The sequence below is a fragment of the Danio aesculapii genome, chromosome 9 (genome assembly GCF_903798145.1).
Source record: "Danio aesculapii chromosome 9, fDanAes4.1, whole genome shotgun sequence".
In the NCBI taxonomy this organism is placed as follows: Eukaryota; Metazoa; Chordata; class Actinopteri; order Cypriniformes; family Danionidae; genus Danio; species Danio aesculapii.
In genome coordinates, this window is record NC_079443.1 from 12,048,549 (window position 1) to 12,070,789 (window position 22,241).

Below are 22,241 nucleotides of genomic sequence, written 5' to 3' on the forward strand. Positions count from 1 at the left end.
ACCTCACGCTGGAGCCTGGCAAACCTCTCAACCACTGTGGCGTTTTCTATACATTTTCCCATAATGGAAGTTTTCCAGATAGCATTGAAGCTCCTTTCCCACTGGGGAACAAAACGGATACTACATACCCTTGTTTCCCAAGTGGGGGAACGGAATTGCTATGTTCCTTAGCCACAGCAGTTCTGCCTTAGCTGACAGCTGTAGTTCAGCTTCTTCAGCTTGAAAAGGTGCTGAGCAATGCGTGTCTGGCAGCCTTATACAACTAATTGTGTAATTCATTGGCATTTCATTGGCCTGTTTTATTCCTCTTCAGATCATTGGCTTTCTGACAAAATACCCCATAGTGGAAGTTTTCCACATAGCATATTTCTTCCCTCCTTCTGGGAACGAGGATTACGTTTTACAGTTTCATTCTTTTGTCTGTGGCTTATACAGTGTGTGCTGGCAAGATGAGTTGTTGCTGGTTCTCCACCATTCTGAATGGTTGATCTACATACCAGCGAGGCTATGAGTTGGAATTGTCAAGAATAGAGACTTGGCTTGATGCTGAAAGTCTCTGAAGAGTGAGAAGGCCGAAGCCTGGCCTCAGCTTGAGTGAGGCCTAAGGTCCTAGGTCACATTAAGGCTGGTGACCGAGTGAAGAGGTGTTGAAGAAGAGGAACTAAAGAGGGGTTCAAGAGAGAGAGTTCCAAGAATGAGAGAGAGTGTAAACTGGTCATGCCTTCCTTAAATAGGATTGCTGATGTCATGAACTCAGGGGCTGTGTTAGCCAATGACAAGATAACATTTAGCCCCATTTTATGACCCTTTGTTCATGCCTAGTGATTTACATTTGCTTGTTGAACAGTGGTCAAAGAGAAATGTTAAAGATTTTAAAATCTCAACATGCGTGACATGTATCAAAATAAAATGCATACAGTTGTTCTGTAAACCCCATTAGCTGTGCATACATAAAAAACTCTTCTGTGATTTTGTTTGAGTGTAAGTTCTTACCTTAGACTTAACAATACTTTCAATGATTTTACTACAAAGAAGATTTATATAGACGTAGACATAGCTTTTTACCCAGGTTACAAAGAAATTGAACATACACACACATAAAAACATTACAAACATTCTAGGATATAGTAATTGCTATTTTAAAAAGGTCCAGTTCTGTTCGTTTGTAAGTGTGAAAGGTTTCGAGGCTCGCCTATCAAGGTGGTTTCTTGATAGATATCAAGGTGCATTTAAGTGTTTATTAGAACTAGTTGATCTGGTCAGGCCAGTGACCTCTGGAAATTAGACAGATGACAACCATTAAAGTATGGTGACTTCTGGAGAGACAGCCGGTAACTGGAACGTCATTAACCAGGGCAGAGAGGGCTGGCAACCCAACCTGCAGCTCCCCTGTGGGCACACCCAAATCAAGCTATAGAAAAATCTACTAGATTGTACTCCCAGCTATGCCTGAGAGGAGAGGAGGATGAGCACCACAATAGACAGACAAGCAAGTAATAACCCGTGCTAATGGAATGATGACAATAAGTGCAGCCTGTACATGTGGCAAAGTCTGCAAGAACCAGCATAGCCTGAAGAGCCACCAGGCCAAAATTAAATGCTTGACAGGTACACTACCTGGTAAGATGCAAGAGGAGCCCAGCCAAGAATTACCCCAGAGTGCCAAGAAATTCAATGTTCTGCAAGCTCCACCATATATCAGGCAGTCAGAACACCACCAGCTCATGTGACCTGCTTCCAATAAGGAAGAGAGTGGCTCCAGTTTGATGAAGACATGGACCAAGTCCTTGAAGGTACTGCAAGGGGAGATGCAAACCAGAAGTTGTAGATGATGTTGACAATGATTATCAGCATTGCTTTCGAAAGGCTTGGCTTAATGTAACAAAAGATAACTAGAGTCTAAGGGGAGCCAAATAGACAGAAAGTGAAGATCAGCCAGTGAGCTTAGATCGTTAAGGCGGTAGCTCAAGCAGGAAAACATTCACCACTCTCCGCTGAGCCGAGTGGCATAGGAGGAGAAGCAGGGAGAGAGCCAGGAAGCATGTGGCTTCACCAAAAGATTGTCAGACAGAAAAGAAGTGGCTATCTTGCCTGTACTAAAGACAAGGTTAATAAGTAACTCAGTGCCACTTAAAGGGACAGTACACGAGAGGAAGATCTTGGGGCATGTAGGATCTGGATAATTCCACCAGAACCCACCTCAGCATTCAGTACCAAGGAACTAAGATTGAAAGAAGTTGAGGAGGTTGTAGGTTGAGAAGTGGGAAGGTGGCACAGCAGTAGAGGCATGCAGAGGGTGTCTGGATTCCAACGGATGAGAGTTCAAGCACCATCAAGCAGTTTAGGGCCGTCACACTCTTCAGTGTGGAGGGGAAGGTATTTTTCATGTTGCCTAAAAACACCTACATTTCGAAGGCATACAGGAGCCTTCAGGTTGGTGGAAACATTGATGGACAGGTACCATGTTCAAGGCAAGATTAAGGACTGAACTATTACAGCTGCTTCAGTCTGAGAGTGACTTCTCAGTATAGAAACATCTATTTTTCATCAGCTTGAGAAGGGAATTATCCCTGGATGCACAATTTCTGTGAAACTGATCTCCATGGCCATGAATATGCTGGTGAAATCAACAGATGTGGAGTGTAAAGGCCCACTCACAAACTCAGTTATGCAGGATCCCCGTATCAGAGCATTTATGAAAGATCTGATAATAACTACAACATCAGTCCTGGGCTGTAGATGGATCCTGCAAGGCCTCGGATGTCTCATTAACTGGCCCCAGATGAATGTCAAGCCAGCTAAGTTCAGATCTCTGGTTGTGAAGAAGAGGAAGATTACAGACCAGCATCGCTTTTCACTGGGAGGCATCCAGATCCTATTCATTTTAAAAAAAACACTGGCCTACTGCAAAGCCTCAGCAGCACTGCCTTGTACGGGAGGAACAAATAGCTGAAGTTGCCCTTCAATAGTCTGAGGTAGGAGTTGGTTACCAGATCAAGAGAGGTACTGCTGTATAGGGACTTTAGTGATATCAAAGTCTCGATTATTAAGTTATTAATTCTTACCCTCAATCTCTTTATCGGTTCTGGATCGAAGATGAAGAAATGTGGTTAACAAAAAAATTTTGAGTTTGGCCTAAAACATGTCATCAGACAGGTGCTAAAACATTTAATTATAAATACAGTAATCAGAGTTTCAGGTCATTGATCTCTAAGGCTTGGCAATAACAATCTGTCACGGTTGTCAGGTGCATGTGCTCTATCTATTCATGTTTGTTGTTGTAGCCTTCCATGTCCTCTAATGCAGGATTTGTTTATATCACGTGATCTAATCAGCAATTCCAGCTGATGGCACTTAGATCACCTATTTAAGAGCGCCAGGACATCATTGTCAGTTCGTTATTCTGTTTTATGATCGCTCCGTGTCTTGTCAGGATTTGCTTGGGCTGACCTCGTTGATGTCCTGTTGTGATTCCTGTTTCTAAGATGATCATTTACGCTGCTATCACATGCTGTTTGCAGTTTTGTTGAACTCTTTATTGTTAATAAACTTTCACTTGCATTTGGATCCATTTAACTTTGTCATAACGTGACAGAACGAACTGACCACGACATGGATCCAGTAAGTGTCACGGAAGTCACAGAATTTCTTTCACACAGTAATGCCCGGATTGACCATCAGGAGAAATTAATGACTGCAACTAACCAAGCTATTCATGCTCTCGTCACACAACTAACTGCTCTTACCTCTCAACTTGAGCAGCTTACAGGAAGGGTCCTCTCATCAGTAGACATGCCTGCTTTATCTACAATTTCTGCTCCACAACCAGCACATCCTACATCTGAGCTTCACCTTCCTCCACAGACTTCCTACGCTAGGGAACCTCTGATGTGACGATCTTTTATCACCAAGGACACTTTGTACATTGCATTACAGCCATCTCTGTTCTCCACGGAGCGCGCCAATGTGGCATTTGTCATCAACCTCATTACTGGCAAGGCTGCCTTTTAGGGAACCTTGGTCTGGAGTCAAAAGCTTCCTTGTTGTACATTCTTAAATTTAATTACGAAAAAGCTTATGAAAGTCTTCGACGAGGCAGCCTCTAGGAGAGAGGCGACACGACTTTTGGCCAAGTTACATCAGGGCACTCGGAGCATGGTGGACTATGCCATTGAGTTCTGCACCTTGGCTGCTGAGTGTGGATGGAACGGCAAGGCTCAGTGGGACGTGTTTTTACATGGCCTCTCAGAGCACATCCAGGATGAAGTATGGACGCTAGACCTTCCCAAGACTTTGCCTGGTCTCATTGATTTGGCCGTTTGGGTTGACAACTGCCTAACCAGGAGGTACAGACATCATAGACGGATGGCGTCACAGAGTCTCTGAGCTTTTCAGCTTCCACTTCCGGGAGCTGCAGAGACAGCAGTCCTCGAACCAGAAGGTTGTTCTGTGTTTCAGGAGGAGCGCGTGGACCTGTCAAACGTGCCCATTGAGCACCTTGATCTGAACAAAGTGTTCTGTAAGTCGCAAAATGCTTCTCTGGCTATTCATCATCCCTATGACTGTGCTATAGACTTATTGCCAGGTACGTCTCTGCCTAAGGGCAAATTATACTCACTTTCTGTTTCTGAGAGGGAGGCCATGGAGAAATACATTTCTGATTCTCTAGATCATCCGTCCCTCTTCTTCACCTGCGGGAAAGGGGTTCTTTTTTGTGAAGAGGACGAAGGATAGTTCTCTACATCCATGTATTGACTATCGAGGGCTGAATAACATTATGGTAAGGAACACTTACCCCTTGCCGTTGATGTCTTCAGCCTTTGAGAGTCTTCAGGGGGCATCCTTCTTCACGTAATTAGATCTCCGCAATGCTTATCATTTCGTCCACATAAGAGAGGGCGATGAATGAAAAACTGCTTTTAATACCCCCAGGGGGCACTTTGAATATTGTGTTCTTCCCTTCGGGCTTTCCAACGCCTCAGCAGTCTTCCAACTGTCAATGACATGTTGAGAGATATGATAGATCAGCTCATTTATGTGTACCTGGATGACATTCTGATATTCTCTCGTTCTCTCCAGGAACATGTGCAAGACGTCGGACGAGTGCTTCAGAGGCTGCTAGAAAATGGGCTTCATGTCAAGGCGGAGAAATGCATTTTTTTATGCACAGTCTGTTCCTTTTTTGGGGCACATCGTGTCAGCAGAGGGGGTTTGCATATATCCAAAGAAGATTCTGGCTGTGGTAAATTGGCCAACTCCAGATTCCCTCAAGGTCCTGCAAAGACCATTTTATTCACAATTTCAGCCACTCACTGCACCTCTGACTGCCTTAACCTAACCCCAAAATTTTGTTCGGGTGGCCGAATGCAGCGCAAGTTGCGTTCACTAAATTGAAGTTCTGTTTTGTCTTCGCACCGATTCTTATAGCCCCCGATAGTTTGTGGTGGAGGTTGACGTGGGGGTTGGCGCCATCCTGTCCCAGCATTCCCAGATATCCGCCGCCGAGCAAAATTCTGACATTGGTAATAGGAAGCTGCTGGCAGTCAAACTCGCGCTGGAAGAGTGGTGTCATTGGTTAGAAGATTTGGGGGTTCTTTTTATTGTTTGGACCGATCACAAAAACCTTGAGTACATCAAGTCCGCCAAACGTTTGAGCTTTAGGCAGGCTCGGTGGGCATTATTTTACAGACATTTCGCTTTTACAATATCTTATCGACCAGGTTCTCAAAACCCCAAATCTGGCGCGTTATCCCATCTTTTTTAATTTTCCATTTGCAATTCACCCCTCAAACCCATCATTCCACAGTAGATTTTTATTTCTGCTGTAACATGGGAGAACGAGTCTAAGGTTCACTCTGCCTTGGATGAGGTAACGCCCCCACCCGGATCTGACGTCATTTGATGGGGACACTCTTTTAAAGTGGCTTGTCATCCAGGGGTGAGTCGCACTTTATTTCTTGTTAAACAGGGATTCTGGTGGCCAGCTATAGCTCGTGATATATGGGATTTTGTTTTGGCTTGCTCTGTTTGTGTGGTTTCTAAGACTTCCAATCGTCCTCCCAGAGGGCTTCTTCAACCACTGTCAGTACATTCGAGATCCTGGTCACACATAATGCTACATTTTGTCACTGGATTCCCGCTATCCTGTGGGAATACGGTTGTTTTGACCGTATTTATTCCTCTGCCTAAATTACCCTTAGCCAGAGAGACAGCGGTTGCTGTCATTGATCATGTCCTTCGTAACCATGGCCTCCCAATGGATGTGATTTCTGACAGAGGACCTCAGTTTACCTCTAAATTTTGAAGTGAGTTTTGTCATTTATTGAGGGGCACTGTTAGTCTTTATTCTGGTTTTCTCCTTCAGAGTCAAGTCAAACAGAGAAAGCCAACCAGGATCTTGAACATATATTGCAATGTCTGGTATCTCAGAATCCATCCTCCTGGAATCAGCAGCTCTCATAGGTTGAGAACGCACCTAACTTCTTACCAGTGTCAGCTACGGGCCTTTCTCCATTTGAGTGTAGATTTGACCTCACAATTTTCAATTTTAGCACTGATTATAACTACCCAACCCATGCCCCGCCTCATTCTCTAGAGCAGGCATAACTGCATGGGAGGCCAGCACTGTAGCTGCTGAGGCACCCCCTCTGTACGAAGCCAGCCTATCCCTGTGCACCACTACTTTTCTGCCTCTTGATGGAAACTGAACATGGTAAACAACTTTTCCAATTCTCTCCAGTACAATGCAAGGCCCCACCCACTGTTTATCAAGTTTAGAGCACCTGCCCTTCCTCCTCTGTGGGCTGTTGCTTTGCAAAACTTGAAGCCTACTTACACACTGAGGGCCCAGTGGCACGGCAGGTGAATCAGGAGGCCTTCCATAAGCCATTTCCCCAGGCGTTCTGATTTCTCTGTCCAACATTAAAAGGGCGTGAGTGCATGAAGTAGAGTCTTGCACAGCTGATTGGCATTCCATTAAAATAAATGGTAAGTGCCTGTCCCAATCTTGCTCATTTGTTTCAGTCACAATGGCTAGTTGTTCTGCCAGAGTCCTATTTAATCTTTCAAGGCCGTCACTTTGTGGGTGTAAAGGTGTAGCCCTTGTCTTGTGGATCCCCAGTTTTTCACACATAACTGCAAATACACGTGACTCAAAGTTCCAGCCCTAGTCACTGTGGATGGATTCAGGGACCCCAAAACGGCTAAATATCCTATGTGTATTTGTGCTGTTTTTTATTTTTATTTTTTTTAATGCATTTATTGTGTATGGCTATACACCCAAAGCACTTTCCAATCATGAGGGGGGGTCTCTCCACACCATCAGCAGTGTGCAGCATGCACATGGATGATGCGACGGCAGCCACAGGACAATGGCGCCAGTGCGCTCACCACACACCAGCTATTGGTGGAGTGGAGAGACAGTAATAGGGCCAATTCAGTGGATGGGGATGATTGGGAGGCCATGATCGAAAGAATTTGGCCAGGACACTGGGGTTACATCCTACTCTTTACGAAAAGTGCCATGGGATTTTTAATGACCACACAGAGTCAGGACCTCGGTTTAACGTCTCATCCGAAAGACGGCGCCCACTGACAGTATAGTGTCCCCTTCACTTTTTACTGGGGCATTAGGACTCACACAAACCACAGGTTGAGCACCCCAGCTGGCCTCTCTAACACCACTTCCAACAGCAACCTAGTTTTCCCACGTGGTTTCCCATCCAGGTACTGACCAGGCTCACCCCTGCTTAGCTTCAGTGAGTAACTGGTCTTGGGCTGCAGGGTGATATGGCTGTGGCCATCCACTAATGCATTCACCACTGTCTCAGTTTCTTAGTCAGAAAGTGCGTATGCCTCTGGCCATTTCATAAAATAATCCATAGACGACAATACAAACCTGTTACTCCTCTCTGAGCGTAAGAATGGGCCCATTACATCTACCCCTTCCTCTCCATTGGCCTTCTTACGGGGAACTGCTTAAGGAGAACAATAGACCAACCAGGGGGACCCTTATGGGTAGTCCAAGCATCTCACCGCCAACAAAAATGCTCTCCTCTCGCCAACGCCAACATCTCTCCTCTCCCGTCCCCAGTAAAAAGGGACGTCCCCAGTGCCGATTCCCTGTCCCCCCAATTTGTGTCCTAGAAATATCACCTCCCTCAAAAAGAATTTACATTTTTTACTGGGTGCAGCTTCAAGTCAGACTCACACAAACCAGAACATGATTGAGGGATTCCAGTAAGGTTTGAAAAGAGCTATCATAAACCAGTATGTCATCTAGGTACACCAGACACACAGACCATGGAATACCCAACAACACCTTGTCAATAAACCTTGCAAGCATGGCAGGTGCATTGCAGAGACGGAAACAGAGCACCCAAAACTGCCACAACCCTTGACTTTTGCAAAAAATTGTTTAAGGCCTTGCATCAGGTGCAAGCGGTACCTCCCAATAGCCAGAACGAAGGTCCAAGGAAGTGAACCATGAGGATCCCCAGGTCAAGTGACTCGTCAACACGTGGTATGGAGTAGGAGTCCTTTCTGGTCACTTCATTAAGATGTCTGTAGTCAACACAAATCTTCACTGACCACTGAAACCGAGCATGCCATTCTTCAAGTCTAAACAACAACCTGCACTTCTTAGGAAGTCTATCTCGAGAATACAGGGGTCCTGGACAGTAGCCAGCCACACAGAATGTCAGAATGTCTTCCTTCCACTTGACATAACTGAACAGTGGTGGGCTCCAGACTGGTATTGGCCAGTACCAAATCTGGTCTCATGACCATCACAGTATAGCCTGTATCCACCAATGCCACACATGGAACTGTCATTTCTGTCAGGAGAGAGCGTAGATCAGTGGGCGCTGCCCTGTTTATTTACATCTTTAGGCAGTGTAACTTTGTGGGCACTGTAATGTCTATTTTTATTCGCACCCAGTGGGGTTTTAAAGGTGCCACGGTGTATGTTTACATCAGCCGATAGCGCTAATCCATGGTGGTTGCCATGTTTGTTTTCATCAGCACATCATGTTGTAACATGGGCCACCATGTTTGTTGGTTTTCCTCGTGTCTGTTTAGTAACTCTTGGTGGCACTTGGCTCTGGCAATGATAGGCCGGCATCTGCTGCGATCTGTCTCGTGGCATCCATCACACAAGCTCTTTGTGATTTCCTTCAATGTTTCTGCTTTACCAAGTGCTCAGGAAGCAACCTTGATGCACCCAGAGCCTCACGAAACATTAACTTTTTTTTTTTACCAAAATCCAGCACCTTAAAGCCACACATTATACAACATACACACCAAAATATAACACAGGAACTGTATTTAAACCTTTTCTAGCATGCTACAAAAGCAAATATAGCTAGTATCAATACCAAAATCAAAAGTGTCTCCTTTATGTTTGTGGAGTGAATTTCCATTGGTTCAAAAAATATATGTAAACAAATTTTTGCAATATTTTGAAATATAAGATGAATATAATATGTTTTATAAATGTGAAATCTTAATGTGAACTTGTATGTCATATATGTAAGTTGCTTAAATTGCCATATATCAGATTTCTTCCGTTTCAATATCTTCATATCTACCATTTTAAAGGCCCTCCATCATCCACCTCTGCATTTGATCATGGCCTCTCTGTAAGCTGAGCTGTACTGAGGGAGATGCTGGGGTCACCTGATCCCCACTTCGCAGAACTCCAGCGATCAGATGTCCCACTTTATCAGTAAGAGTCTGTGTCAGTCTGTAACTGACAGAGTAAAGACGACCAGAAGAGAACCAAAATGACCAGATCAACAGAAAGACAAAATATCAAGCTAATCAGACAGCATGGACCTGTACTCTATTAGGTAAATTAGACATGGTGAACTTTTGTTTTATTTATGCCAATATCAATTAATCAGTCACTGCGTAATTCCTGTATTCTTCTGCTATGTCCTTTACAGAATAATCTGAATCTGAAATCGACAGTAAGTGTTCGAGTCCTGCTGCTAATATGAGTGTATGAAGTCAGTCATGGCTAATACAGAGGAACTGGAGTCTATGGCAGGTGTAGATGTTGGGGCTGATGTAAATGGAGAATCTATTCCTTGTATAGAAAACACACAAACAGACGGTCAGGTAAGACCAGTGAACAGTTGTTTATGTTTGCATACATTAATAAGGCTGTAAATCACACTACTGGTCATATGCACTGAAAAAAAATGTGTAGAAATCACACAAATGTAAATCACACAAATGCTTAGAAAAAAATGGCAATTAAATTAATAGTACAGGCAAGTCCTTCTTGGTTATGTGTCTTTATGTGTTTTCTGCAAGAATTGTGCTACTTTTACACCTTGGATGTGTTTTTAGTAGAGAGGTTAAACATGTAAAATGTGTAAAAACATGAACTGAACCGACATTAACTCCACTGAATTATGATTGCAGATTTTGTGTGTGTTTTATTATGTAGACCTGGAAACCCTGGGTTTTTGTTGTTAACTTAAAATTGAAGATAAGATTGTACTTTTTTCAACTACTGTGAAGTACATCCACTTAAAAACACCCCTAAAATTATTTTTAAAAATGTACGACGGTGCATGATTTCCTTCTTTGGGAACTAACTGGATTGTTGAAAGACACTAACAAAATGAAAGAAGATTGATGAATGGATGAATTGAGAACAGAAAGAGACATTCGCTGATAGCCCCGGTCTTAAGGAATTCCATGTGACAGGAAGTGAAAAAAGGTTGTTTTGAGGGGAAGGAAAGGTTACAGTATTTAATTTTAGAACAACAACATTTTACAAAATAATGAAGAATACTATATACATATAAAAACAAGAAGAATAGGTAACACTTTAAAATAACAGTACATGAATAATGATGTATTAATATACAAACTAAATATTACTTTATTATGAACTAATGATGAGCTATGGCATGTACTAATCATGAACTAACGTTAACCCCAACATGAGTCCCATAAGTTCATGTGTGAATAACGGATACCTTAATTACTTGTTAGTACATGTTGTTAATCAATGTATTAATTAACATTTAAGTTTAAGCTAAATGCTAAATTTACAAGTAGTTAAGGATGAGTTAATGATGATGTGCCCCTCCAAGTAAAGTCATTACATAATTATACAATAACATATCATGAGTTCTTGATGGTTAAATTAAGCATAAACTAATGTGGTAATTAGTACATTAATTAACAAACAATCATGTACTTACAAGTAATTAAGGTAGCCGTTATTCACACATGAACTCTAGTGACTCATGTTGTAGTTAAAGTTAGCTTATGATTAGCTTATGCATTAACTCACCATTAATTCATAATAAAGTAATGTTGTTTACATATTACTACATTATTAATACTGTTATGTACTATTATTGTTGTTGTGTTACCGAAGAATAAATATACATTTCATGTCAATTTTGCGTATCCTTACACAAAAATGATGTACCAATAATGAAAACATTTCACCTTTTGCATTTTTTAAGTTATCTGTTATGCATTAAAACAATGACGAGGAAACTAAAAACAATAAAGATAAAAATTCAAACATTTTATTAGACATGACAGACTAGTAGATTTGAACTAAATGAAAGTCAATCTAGTTATTCCTGAATCTAAATCTGAAAATTTGAAAATTATATAAATATGACTTAATCTAAAAAAATCTATAGTTACAATAAAAACTGGTGTATAAATTGTTATAATTGTACATTTTTTAAATTATTATTTATATGTTACATTAAAAAAATAATAAACTTCCCATTGCTGTATGATTTGTGATGGTACAATATATACAAAATATACAAGTATTTGAAAATCTGGAGTTTGATGGTTAAAAAAATCTTTAAAGTTCCAAATGTTCCAAATTAAGTTCTGAGCAATGCATATTACTAATCTGAAATTTTTATATTTTACAAAACGCCATAATGAAACATAATCATTAATTAATATTATAATCATTTTTTTAATGGGCAGAAAGAAATTTTCCATACAATATATTTTTATTTATTGCTAAAATATACCTGTGCAACATGAGACTGGTTTTGTGATCCAGAGTCACAAATACCAGTTCTTAATTAACCGATTTTTGTTCACTTTTGAATCATTCACATACAATGGGAATATAAGAATTAAACGCATCACCATTTTTCTCAGAAAACATGTTTCTAAAGGTGCTTTGGCTTGGAATTTTCACTGGATGTTGGTAAAAACATAAGAAATCCATATAGATAAGTAAAACAAAACCAGTTAGTTTACAAATGAAGTTATGTGTAATAAAATGAAATGACACAGGGAAAACATATTGAACACACGATGAAAGGGGGCTGAAAACCAGGAGAGCAGCTGAAATCTCTCAGTAGTTCATCAGCAACCCTCTGCCCTTCCTCATAGTAAATGAATATTCACTGTTTCAGTCCAACATCTACATTAGCAGGATGATAAAGATGAAACCAGGGTTGACATTTCAGCAAGACAATGATCCAAAACACAGCCAAGGAAACTCTCAAATGCTTACAGAGAAAGAAAAATAAGCTGTAGAATGGCTTAGCCAATTACCTGACCAGAATCTAATAGAAAATACTAAATAAAGATTTGATTAGATAGATGAAACCCACAGAATCATCAAGATTTCTTCACTTTGTTGAAGTCTGTGAAAAAAGTCACACATGAGCAATTCAGTTGACTTCATTCTCCATTTAAGAGGCATCTTTAAGCTGCTGTTACCAAAAAAGCCTTTTATATTATTAAACACATTTCAGTGCTTCAGTGCTTTCCTTATGTCATTTTATTGCTATTACATATAACTCATTTTTCTATTGTTTGGGTTTTTGCCAAAATCTGGTTCATTTCCATGTCAACAGCTCCTTTAGAAATATTATTCGCAGGAAAAAACATGACATGTTCAATATTTATTTCCCCCACTGTAGGAAACAGAGGATCAGATATATCCCAACCAATCAGAGGAGGTCTCTATAACCGAGACAGACATGCCTTCTGTTGATGTCCTGCAAAATGTCAGTCACCTGGACAGTTCAAGTGCCAGTCCTGTCCCAGAAATCAAACCCACATCTGAAGTACCTTCCAAAGAGCCTCTAACAGAAACCCACTCAACACAACCCACCCTGGCAATGCCGGTTACTAAAGTCCAGCCCTTTGTAACAGGTACAAATTTCACTTAATCAGAATGCCATGTTGTTGACTAATTTAGATTTATAAGACACAGAGTTATTATAATTTTAAAGCTTTTTATTTTGATACTGTTGTTAAATTTGCTGCACAGTTTAGTTTGTATAGTTAGTTTTAATGATGGTTTTGTTAGTTTTCATTTAGTTTTTATTTTGCGAACACAACCTCTATTTCATTTTTATATATTTATTTTCAGTTTTAAAAATTTTAGTTTTTACAGAGTTAACGGAATACATTCAGTGTTGACCAAAGCAAACTTTAGTATTTGCACAGCTTGCATTAACTTTTGTTTCAATCTGTTAGTAATAAAAGTAAAATAATGGTTTGAAAAGTTTCCCAGAGATGGGTTGTGGCTGGAAGGGCATCCGCTGCGTAAAACATGCTGGATAAGATGGCGGTTCATTCCGCTGTGGCAACCCCGGATTAATAAATGGACTAAGCCGAAAAGAAAATGAATGAATGAATGAATAATTGTTTGAAAAGACACTGGATTATATTAAAGATCATGTTTATAGTTAAGGATGTTTTTAGTTAGCCCTTTAATTTTTCATTTTTTGTGATTTTTTTTATTTTTATTTTATTTAACAACAAAGTTTATGGTTGTAGTCTAGTTTTGATTTTCATTTAATAAAATAGCATTGATACAAAGTTAAAAATACACATTCATATCTGCTGGATTTCACATGATCATCCAGAAACACAATGAGCTTTGATCCAAACTCACTCAGTAGCTTTCATTTTAGTCATGCAATACATAAACCCCAAATGTTGAGGATCTTCCATGACGTTTGTCACTATATAGCTAGATACACATTTAGAAACTGTTTCTGAAGGTCAACTAGTATCATATGATGGCAACAACAAGACTGTGGGAAAACACCAGTAAACACAATGTGATAGAAGTGTCTGCTAAGTTCAGAAATATGAATGAATCTCTTCTTTCATTGATTATTGTTTCATGTGTCTAATCTCTCAGAGGAAAAAACCCTTCGCAGCAGCTTGTTTGCACGCAGGATGGAGATACTGATCATTACTTGTGTCCTTCTCACCCTCATTATAGTGCTTGGCATTGGACTGGGTGGTGAGTTTTCAACATCCTCTGAGTGTACAGAATATCATATAGTCAATACAGAGAATAATCAATACACAAATTATCTGCAGCTTGTTACCATGATTGTTTATTTGCTTTCAAAAAAGAATCCAAAAATATGAGTCTAGAAAAGCATTTTTAAAAGAAGAGCTTAGGGTTTCAATTTTTTGCATGTTCTCCCCTGACTCACTGCTCTTCTCACTGTTCAAACAGTTGCATGAGAATATGCAACTATTTTTTATTTTTTATGAGAAAAAAAAAACAAACATGGATACAGCTTGGGAGGTTGGCCAAGACACCGATAGAAGATATGTTGTAATCCAAGAGTGTGGTTTGCTTGACATGGAACTTACATTTGCTTTCAGACACTGCACAACTACCAGCATTCACAATCCCAACAACCAAATAAAGACCAAGATACCTACAGTACAATACAGTGCACCCACTGTCTTCCAGTACTTAATTAATGAGATTTGTAAAGACATCCAAAACCATTATGTCATAGCCTACATTGACAACATTCATGTTTAAAGATGAGCAAATCAATCTTTTGAAGACTCTCCTATCCCAGACACTGAGTCACCAGCTCATTGTAAAAGCAGAAAAAATGTAAGTTCCATGTCAAGCAAACCACACTCTTGGATTACAACATATCTTCTATCGGTGTCTTGGCCAACCTCCCAAGCTGTATCCATGTTTGTTTGTTTTTTCTCATAAAAAATAACCTATGAAGGAACAAATGGAGACACTTGTTGGGCGGGTTCTATCCACCCATTTGAAGTCATCATAGACCATAGAAACCTGAAATATCTGAAAAGTGGCAAATGTTTGAGCCCTTGCCAAGCCCATGGGTCTTTGTCTATTTCAAGATTTCAATTCACTGTCAAATATTGGTCTGTCAGCAAGAACAGCAAAGCTGATGTCCTCTCCCATTGTACTAATTTTACCATTAAAGACCATACTCCGGAGCCATAATACCACCTTTCATAATTATAGCCCCAATTATAACTAAGACAGTTGCTTTTGAAAATGGCATCGTTCCCAACAGCTACACCACAGGTTCATGCAATGGATCCAGACCTCAAATGCCTCTGGTCACCCCCCGATTCACTCGCACTCTCATGTGAGATATCAGTGTGAGCTTAACATCTAAATATCAACCTCAGTTAAATAGTCAAGTTGAACATCTAAATTAGGAAATCGGCAGCCGTGAGCATAACTGGTGGTCCTCCCTACAAACCTGAAAAGTCCAACAATGACTTTGTAAAGTACCGATCTAAACCCCAAACATCTGCAAATTAAGCAGGAAGCTTAGCCCCAGTTATGTTGGTCCTATTAAAATCTAATTAATCTAAATCAATATTGAGGATTGTTCAGCACCACAAACCAGGTCTATGTCCCTGGTGAGTGCCAGGAGGTGCTTCTCGGGGCAGAGGGACGTCTCATTATGATATTTTGCCAGTTTCCCTACCTTACTGAGCTTTTTTAAAATTGCTATTGTTATGTTTTGTTTGCAACTTGTATGACGTTTGCCTGTTTGCCTGGTTGGACTGCTTGTTGAGATTATTGACCTTGTTTTACAGACTTGAACTGTTTTAGTATTCAAAAGTAATGCTCCAATAATATTTCTAAAATTAATAAACATTCCAAAACAAACACAAATATTGTTAAAACCAAGAAAGTAAACTGGAAATTTGAATAATTAACATTTAGGGTTATTCCAAAATGAATTTCTGTTCTGCAGAAGACATGAGGATGAGTAACTGAAAATGAAAATATTAAAATTTTACATTTTTGGCTCAACAATCCCTTTAACTCTTACCTTTCCTGAAACAAACTCCAGGAACCCTCTAGTAATAACATTGTGGTAGTTTTGATATGAGCCACTTGAATCATTTAGAATTTTACTTATATTACATTACGTTATATTTGCATCAATATTTCCCAAGGAAAGCTATTTTAATCTATTTTGTTAATTTTCACAAAGATAATCTTAATTATGAGCAATGGATTTCTACAATACTGAACACAACTTGCCAAAGATGAAACAACAGAACTCATTGAATTATTAACAGATTAGATGTATTAGATTGCACAAGCCAGCATTTGAAAACCTTCATAAGATCTCTCCAACTCAAGTTGCAGAGGTCTAACCCCGGCCACAGCCCTGCATTTGGGCCTACCATAGTCTTTAAGTGTAGATGATGGGTTGTTATCAAATAGTTTAAATGAACATTTAAGAGCTACAGAGCAATAAAATGATGAAAGGATAAAATGATTTATTTTTTCAAAGAACAGTAATTGCATATAATTTCCAATTATCCTATAATTACCAAGCTCCTATATAATCAACATATTTTTATTTTAGTTGGACTGAGCTGTGCTGGGAAGTTTCGATGTTTCTCCTCTAGGTGTATTAGCATTTTGGAACAGTGTGATGGGCATTTTGACTGTGAACATGGAGAAGATGAGCTCAGCTGTGGTGAGCAGCAGCACATTTTCATTAGCCATGAACACTTGGTATATGGATGCTCATGTGTCTGTGTGTGTGCAGTGCGTCTGAGTGGAAAGAGCTCTGTACTTCAGGTGCTTAACGATGGAGTCTGGAGGACTGTTTGTGCTGAGAACTGGAACTCCAACCTTTCACTCTCGGCTTGCAAACAGCTTGGCTATTCCAGGTAATGAATCAGATTTTCAGCAAAATACCTTAGTTTCCACACCTTCTGCATGTGCCTAATCACATACTGTCCTTCAGATTTAACACACCAGAAAGTGATTTAATAGCTTTTTTGTGTGTGTTAAGACAAGTTGGAGCTAATTATTCAGGACACTCCTTTTTTACATCATGTGAAATAGTACAAACCTAATCTTTTTAAGGCATGGGTTTATTAGTTAAATTAATGTATTGTGCTTACTTGCTATGTGGCTTTTGAATAGGTAGTACCACCTATAGAAATTCTCATCTCTTTTTAAAGATACAGTGCATCCATCCAGAAAGTATTCATAGCGCTTCACTTTTTTCACATTTTTTTCTGTTACAGCCTTATTCCAAAATGGATTAAATTCATTTATTTCCTCAAAATTCACAATACCTCATAATGACAATGTGATAAAAGATTTATTTAAATTGCTATTACAAATAAAAACCCTGAAAAATCACATTTACATAGGTATTCACAGCCTTTGCTTAACTCTTTGTTGATGCACCTTTGGCAGCCTCAAGTCTTTTTGAATATGATGCCACAAGCTTGGCACACCTGTCTTTGGGAATTTTTGCACATTCCTCTTTGCAGTACCTCTCAAGCTCTATTAGGTTGGATGGGAAGCGACGGTGTACAGCCACTTTCAGATATCTCCAGAGATGTTCAATAGGATTTAGGTCTGGGCTCTGGCTGGGCCACTCAAGGACATTCACCGAGTTGTTGTGAAGCCACTCCATTGATATTTTTCGGTATGCTTTGGGTCATTGTCCTTCTGGAAGATGAGCCATCGCCCCAGTCTGAGGTCAAGAGCACTCTGAAACAGGTTTTCATTCAGGATGTCTCTGTACATTGCTGCATTCATGTTTCTCTCTATCCTGACTAGTCTTCCAGTTTCTGCTGCTGAAAAACATCCCCACAGCATGATGCTGCCACCATCATGCTTTACTGTAGGGATGGTATTAGCCAGGTGATGAGCGGGGCCTGGTTTTCTCCAAACGTTACACCTGGCATTCACTCCAAAGAGTTAAATTTTAGTCTCATCAGACCAGAGAATTTTGTTTATTATGGTCTAAGAGTCCTTCAGATGCCTGACCATCGGGTTATTGATCACCTCCCTGACTAAGGCCCTTCTCCCCCGATCACTCAGCTTAGATGGCCGGCCAGCTCTAGGAAAAGTTCTGGTGGTTCCAAACATTTTCCACTTACGGATGATGGAGGCCAGTGTGCTCATTGGAACTTTCAGAGCAGCAGAAATTTTTCTGTAACCTTCCCCAGCCTTGTGCCTCGAGACAATTCTGTCTCGGATGTCTACAGACAATTCCTTTGTCTTCATACTTGGTTTAGTGCTTTGACCTTTTCAGATCATGTCAAATCAACTGAATTCACCACAGGTGAACTCCAATTAAGCTGCTGAAACATCTCAAGAATGATCAGTGGAAACAGAATGTACCTGAGCTTAATTTTGAGCTTCACGGCAAAGTCTGTGAATACTTATTTATATGTGATTTTTCAGGTTTTTTATTTTTAATAAATTTGTAACAATTTCAAAAAATCTTTTTTCACATTGTCATTATGAGCTATTGTGTGTAAAATGTTAAGGAAATATATAAATATAATCCATTTTGAAATAAACCTGTAACATAAAAAAATGTGGAAAAAGTGAAGCGCTATGAATACTTTCCAGATGCACTGTAAGTTATCTTGTCTCCAAACTGATTTTAAGGCTTGTATTCACAAAATATTTTTATTTTACCACCAAAATAGTATAAATATTTATAGCTAAGTGTTTTCTATTAAAACCTATTTACAGAGCTTAATTGTGCACACAGTTATTGGCTGATAGGGAAGGTGTCTCTGTCAGAGATTTTTTCAATAAAATATCATAGAGCGTAATATTACAATGTCGTGTTTAAATAATGGTATTTAAAAATATTGAACATTCAAATAGAGATTTTAAAATGTAGTGTCACTAATTAAACAAGTACATGTTTATCTAATTGTCAGCCTCTCCTGTACAATTGTGTGTTTCTCATAAAACGGTTATGCAGTTATAAGCAGATATGCATATAAATATGCATTTAAATCCCTCAGCATTAAAACAACTTTTTATCATTATCAAGTGTTCCTGCACCTAATTAGCCAGTTCAGGTATTTAACCTTCCCAACTAAAAGTACAGGGATATGTTCCCAGAATTTATGGTTAATGGATTAGTTCACCCAAAAATGAAAATTGTGTTATTAATTACTCACCCTCGTGTCATTCCAACCCCTGAGACCTTAAAGGCAAATTCAGATTTTTTTGTATTATCCTCTATAGACAGCATAATCCTGATTTGTTTTAGTCCAGAAAAGGTACAGAAAAAAATCCTAATAACAGACCATATGCCTTCAGTAGTTAAATTGGAAAATTACCGAAACATGAGCCCTATACTGATACAAAGGAGAAGAAACTTTTGAATAAAGTCATTATTTTTGTTTAATGCGTGAACAAAGGTATTAAGAACGAGTCAGTTAAGGAGGCTTAGCTTTGGCCTATAGTTTCTGGTACAGTGAGACATATACTTTTAGTACTATCAGGCTATTTTTCAAGATGCCCCACTGCACATTTAACTTGCCATAACAAACTTTTACTTTACAAGTGATTAACTCAAAGCTCTCTATTGCATGGGTACTGGTATCAAAAGAGTTCAGTCAACTCTTATAACAACTAACACGATAACTATGACACTTTAACTAACAGTATATTTAACAGCCAACAGCAAAGAAGCTCAGATTCAACATTTCAGTTACATCAAGGGTTTCAAATTCAGTTCATTGAGGCCACAAGCATGACAAATTTAGGCTATGTCACACTGATCCACTGAGAACTTTAAGAAGACCTTGCACCTATTGTAACTCCCCATCCCACACCTCACAGTGTAACAACATTCAAAATGTCTGTAGGCTACTCACTCAGTGAGGGAAAGGAACAATACAACTTTTATACAAACTGCATAATGGACATTAATAAATATAAGGACAAGATTCTATATACATTCCTTGTACATATAAGCATACATTTTTACAGACTATATTCAGCAATGTGTAAATGTTTTAAGACACAAAAAAAAAAAAATAATAATAATAATAAAAATAATAATAATATATATATATATATATATATATATATATATATATATATATATATATATATATATATATATATATATATATGGTCCTTGGCAGGCCCTAAAATTTGGAAGATAAAACCTCACATCACATCTTAACACATATTAATGCCAGATGGAAACAGGGCCATGAATGTTTTATGCTATATTGCATGCTAACACTGTGGTATTGCTATTGACATAACATCATATTTTATAGCTACTTTGCTTTTTTCCATCTCTTTAAGGTTTGTGGAGTCAAAAGCTCTTCCTCTGTCCTCTATTGAGCAGGATTACCAGAATAACCTAATCTCAGTACGACTGAACCAAACAAGTTTTCAGCAACCAATCAAGATACACAACATAACTAATTCCAGGTACAAATCAATCTCTTCGTAATGGCAGCCTACTGGGGAAAAAGCAAAAGAAATCATTCCATATGGAATTCCATAAAGCTATTAATTCACCATCTGCTAAACATTGAAATCTCGATTGATAAACCCAAAACCTACATATTGTATGTCGGTTCCAAAACATATTTATATGCTACCTTCCCTCTTTTAATTGTAATGCAAAATTAAATTTATATTTAACATCCTTTTTGAGTATGTTGTAAAATCATTCAAGCATTTACCTTTCCTGCTATTCATTTCTTCAGGCTGCAATAATAATGTGTATTGACTGGTGTGTATACTGCATGGCTTAATAAATTGTAATCCCTCTGGAGCCGGAAGAACTCATTTTAAAGTCAAAGTTAAACTCAGAATCATTCTCCTAAAAGGTTGATTATTGGAGCTATGTATTCTGGCATCATGTAAAGACCTTAGTCATTTAGCCTTAACATGGTGATGAGGTGGGGTGTATCACATATTAGTTGGTTAGTAGAACCAGTAATAAATGTAATAGTTGTAACAATAAAAGATTAAGGACAGGAAATTTATTTTTTTAGTTTTTACTTTTTGTTTTACTTTAAAATTAGCTGTTACCTGCACATTTATACTATGGACAGATTTCCTGTTATCATGGTCTCCTTTATTGACAGAATGAGGTTTAAAGGTGTATGCAACCTAAACTTACCTGGGTATGTCACATAACCTGCTTTCTGGAATACTCCGCAGCTGAGCTACCTTCATGGTAGCTAAAACCCAGAATTGGTGCACACTAAACTGAAACTTTACTGGCTAGCCAGCTAATTTGGCTTCATGGTACTGGCCCGTGACATGTGCCAGATGTGGTGTCTGTTGTTTGTTGTAGTTTCTCACTACATATGATAGAACAAATTAGATGATCCTGACATCCGCCGTCATTTAAAATCTTGACACTATATATCAAATAACTCAAAATGGAGCTCCTATCTTATGGAGTGTTCACACTGCATGACTTAGCCCTGGTTTTCACTCGCTCACAGGTTTTGTGAAATTGGCAACAAATGTCTGAAATCAGACTCAAATCCAGGATTGCTTATTAGAGGAAGTGTGAATTATCAAAAAACACAATCAGACCGAACGTGTTGAGGATGCACAAAGAAACATTTGACATGTTAAATATTTGGACATGTTGGCGATTCAAAATCCTGCTGTATGAACAGAGTTCTGACTAAAATAAATCACATTGGTGATGGCTTACAGCCAATGAGAGCACAACCTACATGACAGTAGGGAGGATTTATAGACCACAATATGAAGAAATATCCAGGCTACAAACATAACCATGTGTCTTAGACACTTTTGGGAGTTCGCTAAACTGATCAGAGGAAACTTCAATGTGTGTCTTAGACAGTTTTGGGAGTGTATGGAAAGTGCCACAGCAGCTAAGCCTGTTGCACCCTTGGAGTGGAGTTTGCCAAGCACAACATCACCAAAAGCACAACCTTTCAACGTCCCCAGGTCCTTTAAATACCAGAATATGGGTCGTGTATGATGCTTTTACCTAGATATAGGGAGTGCTACATATAATAAGCTGGTTAGCAGGTAGGGAAGACACAGGTCCGCCTCAGAAGTGGGAACACTCCATGGCTGAATGACGCATAAGGGATTGTCATTGGGGATCTTGCACATTTGGCACCAATCCCCAGCATGCGGGTAGACCAAGCGAGACCACTTTTTTCCTGTC

At 39.2% G+C, this 22,241-nt stretch overlaps 1 protein-coding gene across 1 annotated transcript; it reads left to right on the forward strand.

Annotated features, from left to right (window-relative positions):
* Positions 1-9,967: 9,967 nt before the first annotated feature.
* tmprss3a (transmembrane serine protease 3a) lies at positions 9,968-22,049 on the forward strand. The gene is made up of 7 exons (XM_056464839.1): positions 9,968-10,119; positions 12,933-13,167; positions 14,168-14,272; positions 16,650-16,763; positions 16,836-16,959; positions 20,378-20,506; positions 21,881-22,049. The coding sequence occupies exons 1-7, from the start codon at positions 10,003-10,005 to the stop codon at positions 22,047-22,049; spliced, it is 993 nt and encodes a 330-aa protein (XP_056320814.1). The 5' UTR covers positions 9,968-10,002.
* The last annotated feature ends 192 nt before the right edge of the window (positions 22,050-22,241 follow it).

Excerpts from the sequence above, each read along its gene's own strand:
- tmprss3a (XM_056464839.1), top strand. The coding sequence starts at position 10,003 with ATGAAGTCAGTCATGGCTAATACAGAGGAACTGGAGTCTATGGCAGGT. Across the intron at positions 13,168-14,167 it reads AGTCCAGCCCTTTGTAACAG|AGGAAAAAACCCTTCGCAGC; the intron begins GTACAAATTTCA and ends CTAATCTCTCAG. Across the intron at positions 14,273-16,649 it reads GCTTGGCATTGGACTGGGTG|TTGGACTGAGCTGTGCTGGG; the intron begins GTGAGTTTTCAA and ends TTTTTATTTTAG.